The sequence below is a fragment of the Gopherus flavomarginatus genome, chromosome 5 (genome assembly GCF_025201925.1).
Source record: "Gopherus flavomarginatus isolate rGopFla2 chromosome 5, rGopFla2.mat.asm, whole genome shotgun sequence".
In the NCBI taxonomy this organism is placed as follows: domain Eukaryota; kingdom Metazoa; phylum Chordata; order Testudines; family Testudinidae; genus Gopherus; species Gopherus flavomarginatus.
Window position 1 is genome coordinate 97,419,230 of NC_066621.1, and position 14,670 is coordinate 97,433,899.

Below are 14,670 nucleotides of genomic sequence, written 5' to 3' on the forward strand. Positions count from 1 at the left end.
CAAATGGAAAAAATAAACATGGTGCAAACAGGACACGTGCCACCCATCTTCCTGGCAGCACTGCTTTCATCCTTCATCCAAAAGCCAAATACAAGCTCCTCTATCTGGAGCTCATGTCACAGACCTGGCAAAATCTGGATTCATGCGAGGACATGGAACTGCAACTGCTTTAGTGGCACTAATGGATGATCTCCTCCTGTCAGTGGACAGAAGCAGATATCCATTCTCATTCTCCTGGACCTCTCTGCAGCATTCAATGCTTTTAACAATAAGATTGTGCTGTCTTGCATGAGAGAGTTGGTAGGGGTCCAAAGTAATGTACAAAATTAGTCCGAGTCCTTCTGGAGGGACATACCCGAAGAGTAGTGATGGAAAACTGCACTTCCATCACTTGTGAAGAACTTGGAATCTCACAAGGATCAATTCTCTTCTCTGCTCCTTTTCACCATCTGCATGCAGCCATTAGGTGAATGGTTCAGATGATACAGACTCAAATGCCAGCAATATGCAGATGACACACAGCTCTACCTATCCTTCACCATATCTCTACCTATCCTTTACCACATACAACCACACTGCTACTGCCACGGTGGACCAGTGCTTGGATGAGATCATCTCATGGATGAAGAACAGCTGGTTGAAGTGGAACCTGAGCAAGACACAGGTGATGCTGGTCAGAAGAGGAAAGTGCTTTGAAAATTTTGCATCCACAGTGCAGGCTCCACAAAATTGGCCAGTTTAGTTGGTAGTTTAGGAGTACTCTTGGATTCCTCACAGATGCTAAGCACTCACATAGCAGCATCTGTGCATAACACTTTCTATCTTCTCCAGTTGGCTCGGAGACTCTATCACATCCTGATGAACCATGACCTGGCCTCAATTATTCACACCTTCATCACCTCTCAGCTGCACTACAGCTATCTGATATATCTGGGCACAAAGCCTTCAGCATTTAGGAAACGCCAACTAGTACAGAATGCTGCAGCGCATTTCCTCAGCGACACAGGCTTCTTCAGATCTGTACTCCGTTCTCCACACTGGTTTCCCACAGAATTTCAAATCAAGTTCAAGGTCTTGGTCCTTATTTTCAAGGAGCTTCATAGCTTGGGCCCAGTTTCTGAAAGACCACCTGGAGTTCTGGGATAAAGACTGTGGTTGACAATTTCACTTCTCTGGCCCAATAAAACTCTCAATAATAAGGGTAAAGCTCATCTATGTAGGAGACAGAACTTTCTTGGGGGCCACCTCAGGACGATGGAATGAACTCCCCCAAGAACTAAGTGTAAGTTGCATTTCTTTGACCTTGTTTTCTCTACTATAAATACATTGCAACATGTATATTTTAAAAACAAAACCACCCGCTCCCCCAATGCCTACCAAGATAAGATGCTCCACAGCACACATTTCTCCCCTGGTTGAGAGAATGAGAGGACAAACAACTCATGACAGATGTTAGTCATGCTGCTTAATGCATGACTAGAAGGAGCTCAGATGCTATGGTCAGGAGCGCAATCTAAGAACTTATATAAAATAGAATAGAAATCCTGATCACCTGTATATATGCCACATTCTTTCCTCCTGACCTTTGTCTGTCTTGTCTATTTAGACTGTAAGGCTCAGATTTTGAAAGGTATTTTTTGGGCTTTGCTCGGTCAACATTGCAAGACCCAAGTGATTTAGACAGCTAAGTCCCACTTCCAAAAGTGAAGGCATTTAGGAGTCTAAATCTCATTGAAAATCAGTGGGGCCCCAATTCTGATTTGCAAATAAATAAATAAATAAATAAATAATATCATCATCATCATCAAGCATGGAAGGCCATATGTCATCAGAATCAGTATGGAACGAGGGATGGGAGAGGTAGGATTTCCCTTGGAATTCAGGATTTTCCCCAATGTTATTAATCTGTCACTTTCATGACCGCCAGAGCTACACAATTCATTGTATTTTTAAATGAGACCCAGCCAAGAGTTGATTTTTAATGCAGGAAATGAACTATAAAAAGTGACACTGAAACAGCATACGGGGTAAGGGTCAGTAAAAACTACCACATTCAAAGCAAACACAGTAAAAAATAATTCACAAGGATGAAATAGGGCCTGAGTGCCCACTGCCCTGCACCTCCAAAATAATTTATGTGAAGTGCAACACAGGGGAAAAGTGCTTCCATATCTCAGCTTCAGAGTTTTGCAGCCCTTTTGCACTCACTGGGCTAGATTCTCCCCTGCATTCAGACTGAGGGCCTTTGCCTAGGAGTAGAGGATCACACATGGTGAAAGCAAATGGAGAGGACAGGTCTATCAGTTATTATTAGGCAATATAGTCAGGGACACAACCCCATGCTCTGAATGTCCCTAAACCTCTGGCTGCCAAAGCCTGGAACTGGGCAACAGGGGACGGATCTCTCGAAATTGCCCTGTTTTGTTCATTCCCTTTGATGCACCTGGCTCTGGCCACTGTTGGACGACAGGAGACTGGGCGAGATGGACCACTGATCTGACCCAGCATGGTCATTGTGCCCGAGCCTCCTCCTAGTTGCACCACTGTAACTCCACAGTGCCATGTCCTCAGCTGGTATAAACTGGCATCGCTCCATTCCACTGACATGCTGGTGTATACTAGCTGTAGGCCTGGCCCACTGACTCCAGTGAAATAACCCCCGATTTACTCCAGTATAAGGATGTGTCTACATGCAGGGTTGCTCCAGTTTAATATAAGGTGTGATTTTAAACTGATTTAGTTAAGTCTGGGCAAAAGCTGTGTGGGGACTCGGTTTAAACCTGGATGATTTTGGTTTAAACTAAACCCAGAGAAGAGACTCCACATGGGGGACTGCACTGCTTTCACTAAATCAGGGCAAATGTGTGTGGACACAGCCTAAGCGAGAAGAGAATGAGGCCCTGGCCTTTATCTCTTGAATTGTATCTCCCTCCCCCCTCCATGTGCTACCCACTGCGGCATCAGCTAAAGAAGACAGCAGCAAGTGGGAATTGTTCTGCTCATGCCAGATCTTTAAAGGGTATTTAAATTCTGTTTTCTTCAATGAAATGTACTATGTATGTAGCCATGCTGCTTGGTCAGCTGTGTGCACTGAAAGGCACTGGGCCAGCGAGATATGGTGGTACCAGCAGCAAGCGCTGTTTCCCACCTTATGAGAGAACATTGCCAGAGCAAAAATAAACTCAAATCATCCTGCTACTCACCTACAACCTCCTGGGCAGCAACCACTAAGGCGTCACTCCAGGGTCCACAGCCAGCGGCGTTCAGTACGCACACTCGGATTATAACGTCTTTCTGGGGATTCCATGTCGTAAGATTGGCTTTTGTCTCTTGCACTGTCATTTCCCCCTGAAAGCAGACAAGAACAAGTAGTAACCTGCACTCAAAGGAATCAGGGAAAAACTTTGCTTTTTTTATTATTATTAAAATAGATCATTGTGTCCAGATATTAGAGCAAGTCCTGGAGTCAGGACTCCTGGATTCGCCTCCTGTTTCTGTCACTGACTGGCTGTGTTACCTTAGGTTTCATCTCCTCTGTGTTTTAGCTTCCCCATCTCTAAAATGGCTAACACTAATATCATTCTAGCTCATAAGAATGTTGCGAGGCTTAATTAATGAATGCTTTGAGGTCTTCGGATGAAAGTGGCTACAGAAATGTATTCTTCTGTCCTTTTCGAATACACAGTTCCTCCTGCTTCAAAGACATACAGCTGCTGTAACACGCTGCAAAGCCACTGCCAGTTTAATCAGAAAAATTAATTCCGTTTGTTTTAATGTGTTGCCAAATTCCAATCACAATCCAGCATTCGTAGCCAAGTTTCACTGAGGAGCACATGGCCAAGATATTTGCTATAATTTTTAAGATAATTTTTACATGCATCACTTAGAATAGAGCCTTGAATCTTTTTGGCTACCAATATTGGGCCTGATTTTCCTCTCCCACTGATATAATTCAGGAAGAATTCCACCAAAGTCAGTGGACCTGTACTGGTGTGAAATTGATGCATGTGTGATTCCCTCCCTTTGTCCATTATTGCAGGCTTGCTCATCATTACGAAGTCACTGCCAAAGCATTTGTATGGAAGTGGGAAACCCCCATAAAGAATCACATAAATTTCAAAAGCAGATACCAGGGATGTTCAAACTTAGGGTCCAGACCCTTGGCAGTTCCCTTTAAACTCCCTTAATCAGTGAATGAAATAAAGGATTTTAAACCCCTTTCACATAATTTGCAGTTGTTAATACTACTGTATCACTGGCAACCAGAAAAATAAACAAGCCACAGAAAATAGAAGGCCCAGATCCAACACACTGGCTAAACTGCTTGGTGTAGGACATTAAGAGGGCAAGTGGGGTGGTTTTCCTTCACGTGTCTCTGATGCAGGGAGCAGCTGAGAACTGGTTTGGGCCTCAATGTGCATCAGAGTTCAGGGCTGCGCTAAGTTACTCTGGCCTTCTAGAGGTAGTTATGCTGCTGGGGATCACTAGTGCCCAGTGCATTCAGCCATGCACTGGCATATGCTGTCGGGGGGCAAGTGGGGAGAGGAGGGCTTGTAGGGGTGATAAGAATCCCCAGCTGTCTCGGTAGAAAAGCTCTGGGGTGCAAAGTGGACATAGTGGGGGCCCAAGGAAATGTGGAAATATGGACATTGTAATCATACTTTGCACTTACACATCACTTTCCATTTTCAAATGCTTCAGGACTTGATTCTCCAGTGCCCTGTACCCATTGCTGTGATAGCTAAGCACAGTCCATCTTACATATAATAAGTGATCAATCCAAGGGACTGCTTGCCTTGCGATGCAGCCACTGTGTGTGATTATGCACGCACGGGCGCACACACACACTCCCCTGATGCTACAGATTTTGAACACCCAGAACTCCCATTAATTTCAAGTGACTGTGTTCACGGATTTACTGATGGTATTTAATTGATATGAATGGGAAAATGCAGAATTTGGCCAGATCCTCAGCTGGTGTAAATCAGAGGAGCTCTGCTGAGACCAAGGGAGCAATGCTGATTTATACCAGCTGAGGATCCAACCCAGCGACAACAGCACACAGGACAGGCAGCGTGGTCTAGAAGACTCAATTTGAACATTCCATAACTCTGTCCTGAAGGAGTCACCGTCAATCTCCCCAGGGTTGATGTCTGGATATGCTACCTGCGTGACATTATCCTGACTCCACTCCAGCCTGTATCCCAGTAGATTTTCTTTCAGCATGTCCAGAGCCACTCCTTCCCACTCCAGAACCAGGCTAGTGTCTCTCTGGATCACATGGATGTTTTGTGGAGTGCTGCCTGGAGCTGGAGACAAAGGATGATACCCAGTCAATTGCACTGCAGAACAAGAACTTCTGTCCCCCAAGGCGCAGGAGTCACCAAAAGGCTTAGCTCACCCGCTCTCAGAGGAAAATCCAAAGGAGAGAGAACGGGGAGAAAAATAAAAGTCTCTGCAAGGTTCTTTTCTCTACGTTTGCTTTCAATTCTTCCACTGGGCAGTTTGGGGTTTGCCCCAACCCCCTCGCTCCTACAGAAGAAGCAGGGGGTTAGCCCCCTCTCCCTTTCAGATCTCTACCCTACCCCCCACTCTTAAGGGTCACATGGCTCTCAGAGATCCACCAGAGCACAGGCACATGCAAACAGTAGCCCCATGCCTGCACACTGGCTCAACATATCTTCCACCAGCACAAAGGGAACTCCACAAGAAAGCCGTTAAGCCTGCTAGGCCTGCCCAGCTAATACAGCTATGAGAGGGGGTGAGTTAGTTTCCATTCTGTTTTGCCCATCAGTGTTGCCAGCCATTTTCCAACTGCAGAATTTTTATTAGTGGGGATGATGTAAGAAGCGGAATGAATGGGCCAAATTCATCCCTGGTGTGATTCCATGAACTTACACCAGCAATGAGTCACCAGATGTACCTTTGGCCCTGTATACTGATTTTATTTTCAGATCCTAAGCGGGGTTTGTAGCTTTTACATTTGACTTATAAACTTGCATATATGATCTGGAAACTAGTGGGTGAGAATAAATATGGAACCATCTCCCCAAAATATACTGTTTACAATCATTTTTTGACAATAGCATCACTCACAGTAAGACAAATAATAGGAGCAGGACTTTAGGAGACTTCAGAGTGGATTCCCAAAAGGATGACCTATAGGTTCCTTGTCTTTCTGACTCAGTGAGGAGTTCAATGAAATTTATCAATGGTTTGTCCCGAGCTTCCCCCCTACCCCCGATCAGAACAGACTCGTTATATAGTAACACTTCTTTTAACTTTTTCAACCTCTGTCTGACATCTGCTTACCTATCTCTAGGGTCTGAAAATAAACCCAGTCTGTGAAAGGGGAGGTGCCCATCTCATTAGTGCACTGAAGCCGCACACTATAATTAGTGGAGTGCTTTAATCCTGGTAAACCACAGGTAAAAGGAGGGACAGGGACAACTTCTGTAGAGCCTTCGTGATCTTCGGGTGACTCAGAAACCTGTTTTATGAGGAAAAGCAGGCAGATATATTAGGATAAACAGAGTGAACAACAAGACCATGCTGTACAATGGGGCATTTGTTTCATGCAAATGGCTAATTTCTGAACCAGTTCAGGACCAAGTAGCAACAAATGCTGAATCAGCAGTATAATACCGTATTCAAAGGGATGCTGTCAAATTAAAAATCATGGGCCATCCCTTCCACTGACTTCAATGCAAGTACAATGATTTATCCCACCTGATGCTCTGGCCCCACATTTAAAAATGTTTCCTCACCTGCATTACAAATCACAATTGGATTATTAAAAGTGAAAGGCATTTTTAAAATGGAAATGTACTTTATGCTACTGACGCTGCTTGTTGATTTTTTGCATTTCTCTAAGCTTAGATAAAGAAAACAGACCAGTCAGCTCCCTTCTTGTTCACGGTCAGTTTCTAATCAATGTCACTTTCAGGATCTCTTGCATTAGCACAATGCAACAGTCTTTGGGTTGCAAACACTGCAGAAAAAGCACTTTTCTTTCAAAACCAAAAAGCTTTCGACTGGAATTAAAAAGAAAAAGAACCTTGGCGTTATTTCTACAGGCCTTAGTTTCTCTAAAACTGAAGTTTTACCAGACCTGAATTTTGGATCCCATTTACCCTCACTGTGTCTCTTTTGTAGGCAGACAGGTTCAACACAAGCACTCCCTGAGGGCCTGAGAATAGTCGGACTCCACTGGGCAGCTCCAGCTCAGCACATCTTACTCAAACACATGCACCATGAGTCAGCAGCGAACCTGGGGACTGAGCCCAGGACAAAGGGAAAACATCTTTGCTAACTTTATCTCCACTACGAATGTAACAGCCCTCCACCTCATTTTGATCCATTTATTTGTTTTGCTAATAATAATGACACTCCGGTTGTGTACAGTATATAATAGGCTGACTTGTTGTTCCTGTTGCCAGCCAATGTCATCCTGAGCTGGGTGGGAGCTAGCAGACTTTTATGTTTAAATTCTGTCGTTCTGCTTATGCTTCTGGAGGGTCAGAGCAGCTGCATTCGTTTCCCATCCCCGCCCTCTGAAATATCTCTTGCATTGGAAGTGAGGAGAAGTGGCACTAGTTTAGCCTTTCCTATGAGAAGCTCCCTGCCCATCTGAGCCAAGGGTGCACTGATCCATAGTGTATCCAAGGTGTCCAAGAACCAGAGCCAATGCGCCCCCCTTTCTGCACCCTCCTAGCAGAAGGACAATCATTCATTCACGGGGAGCCAGAGGCATGCATTTTCACATGGAAATGTGGGTCAATAGCTCGCACAAAATCAGAGCTGTGGGGTGAGGAGGGAGGGAAAATGAAACATGAGCTCGCCGGTCCAAAACCACTGCGGGAACCCCAGCTCCCTCGGTCTAACGATTTCCTGTAAAGGACGTATTATTGTTCAGTTCACCGGATCTGAAACACAAACATGGGCACAGAAAGGGCTGGGAGGCTTAAGAAACGCTAAAGCCTGGTGAGCGGATGGAATCTGAGCTGTTTTGATTCTGCTCCCTTTCTGCCTCTCTCTCCCCCTCCAAAGCAGAGAGGAGGAGCTCAAACCCCAGAAAGATTGGCATTGTTGAGGCTGATGAGCATGTACACCAGGAAGAATGGGCTGTACCAACTGGGGCTAACTCAGCCTTGCAAAGCATAGGAAGAAATTCATTTTGAACTGCAAACAGCAGCAGCAACAAAATACTACCAGAGATACAGAAAGCTACGTACATCCAGGCATAATTTCTGCCGGGGCGGGGGGTGGGAGGGAAATGTCTCTGCAATGATGATTTATTTTATTTATAAAAGGGAATAAGCATCAGAGCATGGACTTTCCAACTTCCTTGCCCCTCCCCAAAGGGGACAGGAGAGAAAGCAAGTTAGTATATGCTTCATCTGTGCTCCAGGTTTACGTTTGTGCTTCTAATCCCCTCCTCCCAATGAAAGTGTCTCAGCATCACACGGTGATTCCACTGAAGCTCACATCAAGCTGTGACAGGAGAGGGGTGTCAAAGGGGGCTGTGTGAACACTGCCCAGTATTCATACCTAAAAGATGCACAAGCTGAGGGAATGAGCCTAGTTTGACTGGCCTGAGTTGTTGTAGGATTGATTGTGTCTCTCTGCTTGGCACACCGGCACCAAACATATGGCTCAGCTTCCAAGTAACACCAGGGCCAAATGTTGCAAACCTGGATACTTAAAGCTAGGCACAGATGTAAGTGGACTGATTGTCAGAGGTGCTGAGTGCCTAAAATTTCCATGGTTTTCAACTGGAGTGACAGGAGCTCAGCACCTCTGAAAATCAGGCCACGTGTTTCGGTGCCGAGATCCAGACATAGGCTCCCAAGTTTGAAAGGGCTGGCCTACAAATTCTAATGCTCCACAGAAGATTCAGGTGTGAAGGATGGCCTTGCTGCAAGACCAATCAGAGGGATCCCATTGTGCATGCAGGCCAAAGGAGAGTCCCGAGGGCCATACCTGAACTGTGCAAGAATGAAGGGGGGAGCGGCCATCAAATCCTGGGACCCACGTCATGCTGGCATTGCTGCTGGTGACTCGGGTTATGGTCACGTTGAAAGGGGGAAGAGGCATGGCTACAGAAAAAGAACAAGGAAACTTTAATATACACAGAACTGAGCAGAAGGTCACATGGATATAGGCAGAGGATACAGTCTGGGGATTTGGGGCTTGAGCACAGGCAGTGGTTGAAAATATTCTTTGGGGATGCTGAGCCTGGCCCACACTCACCCTGCAGCATTAGCTGCTTTCCCACGGGGCTGAGCCCAGCTCCCTGCTCTGGCCCATTGGTGCTCACTGCTCACAGATCCAGAGAAGCCCACCACAGCGTCACTTGATGTGCACATCTGTGGACAAGTGGGGCCCTCCCCCCATCATGCCCTCCCCCTGCAATGCTCCACTCTGCCTTCTTCCTGGCTATAGCACCACCAGTCATGGGGCTTTGCCTGCCGATCTGGGCAGGTGTGACAGATGGCTCAGATAATAGATTTGGGACAGCTGAGCCCCCTCTAGTCCTAGCAACCCACTGCCTCTGACCTTGAGGCCACTGAAGTCAGGCCTTTGGAGATGGCCCCTGAGAGCTGCCAGATGGGCTTGCTCATGCTACTCTAATTCCTGCTCAACGGTGAACTTATTCACTGTCTGGTTATTAAAGCTATATGCAAACACATGGCGGTTGTTCCAGACTTTTCTCTCAAACATTTTCAAATGGAACTTGAGTTGACAATCCCAGGCTTATGGTTACTGGCCCACAAGACACCCTATTTTATGATAGGGAAACTGAGGCATGGAGCGGTTAAATGATTTGCCCAAGGTCAGACTCCAAGTTAGTGGCAAAGCTGGGAACAGAACCACGCCCCCCAGACTAGTAGTTTAACATGACTGTCCTTCCCCCCATAACAAGGCATGAGTGGAGCTTCGCTACCCAGTTCTTACTATGTCACTCTGCCCATTCACCTAAATCTTTTCATTGGCTTCCAGTCTTTTAATGCATTAATGCAAACTCCTTGTCCTCACTTTCAGTCCCCTGCACTTTCTCTCCACCCATTTAATCCTAATCTCCCTCTCATTCCATTTGTCTTTCCCAAGCCTTGCCCTTTAGCACCCCCTCGTCCTCTTCTCCCATAGCTGACTTTGTCTCTCCATTCATGCTGCATCCAAACACTAACTTTATGCCTGGCAAGTGCCTCTCTCACCTACAGATCCCTTCTTAAAATCTACATCTCCCTTGTTCTCCTATACACTCATCTCCATATCACCCTCTACTAGGGGTGATTTCATGTGTCCTGTTTCAAAGACTTTAAAGTCCTTAGGGCAGGGGCATGTCTCAGACTATCAGCCAGAGACATCCAGAGCCAGGGTACTAACGGTCGCGGTCGACTAGGGTACTAACATTTGGGGGGCGGCGACCGCAGCAGCCGGGTCTTCGGCCGCCCCGTTCGTCGTCGGTATTTCGGGGGCAGAACCTTCCGCCACCTCTGTCAGGGGCGGCATTTTGGGGGTGGGATCTTCCGCCTCCTAGGGCGCCAAAAAAGCTGGCGGCGCTCTTGGAGACATCCCCATTTCTCCCAGGCTGTGGCCAGTGGTGAGAGGAGGAGGAAAGGTGACTTTAAATCACCTTTACACCTGCCCCATTCTCGACCCTGCCAGAGTCTCATGGTACCACTTGCATCCGTTGAAGGAGCTTCAGGTCTACGCTTATTTATGCTTGGCTGCAACAGCCCCCAAGAGGCCAACCCACAGCTGAAGTGCAGCACACCCTAGTCCTGCCCAGCCCTCTCCCACATACCTCTGACACTGAGGGCTGTGACAGAGGGTGCCATACACTGGAGCTGAATGTCCGCTTCTTTCCAATAGTGAGCAAGCCTTCATCATTCTATAACTAGCTACAGGTTCCAGGGCTGAGACTGGGACTCCTGGAGAAAAGGGACTCTCTGGTGGTTAAGACCATGGACGGGGAATCAGGAGAGCTCCGTTCAGTTCTCAGCCTTTCTATAGGCTTCCTGTGTGAGTCAGAATAACTCACACACATCTCTGGGTTTTGGTTTCCCTGTGATAAAGGGGATGATAATTTTTAGTGTCTCCCAGCCCTGTGTCTTGGCTAGTTAGGCTGTAATCTCTTTGGGGCAAGAACTGACTCTGGGCTTGTCTTCACTGCAAACCTAAATCGAATTATAAGTCAAATGTTGCCCCTAACTCGAGTCCTGTCCACACACACAAATCCTTAACTCCAGCGTGGTGGTGCTTTTAACTCAAGTTGGCTGTTATTTCACAGGATACAGACAAACTCTAGTGAGCACAACTCTGTAGCATGGATGTAGGTAGCGCCACTCGAGTGGCACTAGTCCTCCAATGCCTTCCCATAATTCCCCTGTGTGTCCAGAAAGGACAAACAAGTTCTCCCACAATTACTGGGATAAAATTAATAGAGCGGCTCAGTTTACTGCAGTGCTAAGAACCATGGACTATGTTCCAAAAAGTCCATAGGTAGTACCAGTGTGGACACACCAGCTAGAGTGTTACTTGGCAGGGTGGCTGCTTTCTTGTGAGCTGAGCTAACTAGAGGGGAATAACTTGGAAGAGTAGATAACTGAAGTTAAATCTGCAGTGAAGACATAGCTTCTTACTGTGTGTTTGTAGATTGCCTAGAACAATGGGTCCTTGAACTTAAGTGGGGCCTGCAGATGCTACAATAACCACAATTTTCTGTTTAGAACGTACCTAGCACATTGGCGGCTTTATGGCGAACACATAATGACAATAATAGGAGGAAAGTGTTTGTAAATGTCCCATCAAAAATGTTTGTCCCTGGAGCCACAGATGAAAAGAGTCAGTAATAAACTGGGGAGAGACGCCAGAGTCCCCACCAGCCTCTACATCTGTGAAACTGTAAGGCCCCAATCCTGCCCCTATACATGTGCTTTCCTCTACTCATTTGAGTAACCCCATGGAAGCCAGTGGGACTACTCACATTCTTAGAGTAAAGCATATGTGTGTTTGCAGGATCAAGGCTAAATGAGCCCCCTCAGTTCTGCTCTTCCTCCCACTGAAGCCACTGGAGTTTTGCCAGTGTCTCAATGGGAGCAAAATCAGATCTGTAGACACTGGGCTTTTTTAAAGCTTCCCTGCTTCCTTCACTTTACTGCAACTTTCTTAGGCATATTTGTGAAGAATACCAGCTAGGACACGTGGCTAAAGCACAGGACTAGAAGTCTAAAAATCTAGGTTCTTTCTATGGATCTCTCTTGTGCCTTGATCTCCCCATCTATAAAATGGGAACAATGCCTTCCTCACAGGGGTGTTGTGGGGATTCATTCATTGATTTCTGATTGTGAAGCATTCTGAGAACCTTGGCTAGGAGGTGCTATATTGTGCCAAAGTATAATTATTATGAAATATATGAGAACTCTAGATCCATTAAGGATATGTGCTAGTCTTTACCCAGCCTAATTATTTACATGGTAATTTACTGTTAAAGATGTCAACTTTTTTAAAAAGTTTTCTTTATTTATGGATTGTCTACAACTTGAAAAAGTTATTTCAGATGAAGATAGGAGGTGAATGTATAGCACAATAGCTTTGCGGAGTGAGCTACGCAGGAAAAAGGCACTATTATTCTGGAATCCGAATGTCCAACGGGGGAACTGTTCTAGAAGAGCTATTGTGGAATACCTATTCTGCATTAGCTATTCCAGTTAATTTCCCCATGTAGACAAGCCCTTAAGCTGACAACACTAAATGCTTTCTAAGTCAGTCATAAATCACAACAGAACAAAGTGTTGCATTCTTGGCCTGGATCTTGCAGATACGAGTATTAATAAAGAAAAAAACACCCCCCGCAGGGTATGGTCTATAGTTGGATTTAAGGGGTATTTTAACACATTAACTACAACAATCGTAAATTCTAGTATAGACTCAAACATCTGCTCTTAGTCGCATTGAACTTTAGGCTGCAGCCTGGAACAAATGTATGTGACATGTCTATACTAGAATTTACAACTGCACAGTTAACACATGTTCAAACACAACCAAAAACTCAAGGGCAGATAGGACCTAAGACGAAGAGGGAAAGCTGCCACTCCTGGGTCTCTATTGTTTCAGTCTGTCTGAAAAGAAAACATGACAAGGGCTCAGGGATTCACAGAATGACAGATATTCACAGAAGAGTTAGAAATTATTTATTTTAAATGAGATTTTAAAGGGTATAGAACACAGAAATCCATAAAATCAGTGTCAATCTGTTGATTTTAATGGCCCCTGGTGATCTCTGACTTTGGCCTCTCTCTTTTCAGCAGCTAATGAGAGGCCAGTGCATTGGCACAAGAGGAAAAGGCATCTTCAGCTCCAAAGAGACCCATCTATCTCCAGAAAGGGACTATTTCCCCATTTACACTTTAGATTACGTCTAGCCACATCTCTTGTGAACAACTCTGCTGCCCTGACTCTCTCCTTTAAGGGGAAAATCTGCTATCTGACATCATGTTTCCACTCCTGACCCAGTTGCCGTTTGTTTTCAATTGCCAATTTCAGTGCTGGGGTATGGGCCTGCATATCAAGCAGCACGCAGCCATTACAGCACAGCGTGTTGTTCCATCTGCTGAGGGCTCCTCTCAGCTCGGTTCTAAGGAATGTCAGCAACAGCTTCTCCTCCCTCCTCCCCCACTCCCAATTCTTCTCCGCTGGGGCTCTCTCACCTTTAATCCGAACAGTGGCTGCCCGAGAAGAAGACAATCCCTTTACGTTGTGGGCTTCACAGGAGAAAACCGTGCTCTGGTTAATACCTGGATATCAGCCAAGGCAAGACAAAGAAAGCAACACAAACTGCTGTAGAGTCCAGCTTCAACCACAAGGAAAATCATGGTTACGTCTGACATCCAGCTCACACTATATGTGCAACTGGGGGCCAACCAATAGCAGGTGGATTTTAGTGTAATTAATGTGTCAATCATTCATTATAAAAGGGAGAGGAATGTAGATGAGCCCATATCAGCACTTTGCAGCACAACAAAGGAGAGAGAGGGACCTTGGGAAGGAGATCAAAACGCAAAGCTGGCAGCTCTCTCGTCATGGTTGCCATCTCATTATTGTTAACCTCGGCCTTCTTCCCCACCCTGTGCCTCCTACTGTTTGTGGCACTCACTGTTTGGGAGCTCTTTGGGGCAAGGACCATGCCTGGAAAATGGGGCCCTGATCTTCATCAGGACCCTGGGGCACTGTCACAATCCAAATAATAATAATCAGCTTCAAGCTACGGTAGGAATCCAGTTTGGGCCATGAGTAAACAGAGTTTTGTACTGTCAATTTAGGGCCTAATTGTCCCTTGCCTTACACCGTAGGTTGCCATTAACCCCAGTGCGAAATGAGGATAAAGTGCATGTCAAATGCTACTAAATCAGAATGGAGGCATTTTACATCCCTTTGCACTGGGGTAAATGACTACACCAGGGGCAGGGCAAGGGAGGATTAGGCCCTTTGTCCTCAATTACCATTTGTCCACATCTCACACCCAAAATATAATGCGGAACTATTGGCAAGCTTCTCAGGGGAAGCCAGGGATTGATGTTTACAGATTAATCAGGATTGAGAGGCATTGGCAAAGCTGCCTGGAGAAGTGCATCCAGCACTTGCCCTTGCTACACATGGCCCTAG

At 45.9% G+C, this 14,670-nt stretch overlaps 1 protein-coding gene across 8 annotated transcripts in view; it reads right to left on the reverse strand.

Annotated features, from left to right (window-relative positions):
* The window catches only part of TYRO3 (TYRO3 protein tyrosine kinase), a 65,437-nt gene that overhangs the window by 27,269 nt on the left and 23,498 nt on the right, over nt 1-14,670 (reverse strand). For 7 of the 8 annotated variants that reach the window (XM_050954948.1, XM_050954953.1, XM_050954951.1 and 4 more), the window contains 5 exons: nt 13,716-13,802; nt 8,983-9,098; nt 6,313-6,490; nt 5,167-5,309; nt 3,204-3,348 (listed from right to left, as the gene is read on the reverse strand). In XM_050954948.1, the coding sequence (XP_050810905.1) occupies nt 3,204-3,348; nt 5,167-5,309; nt 6,313-6,490; nt 8,983-9,098; nt 13,716-13,802 (669 nt within the window). The remainder of the gene's footprint in view (nt 1-3,203; nt 3,349-5,166; nt 5,310-6,312; nt 6,491-8,982; nt 9,099-13,715; nt 13,803-14,670) is intronic. The other variant, XM_050954949.1, reaches the window with a different exon arrangement.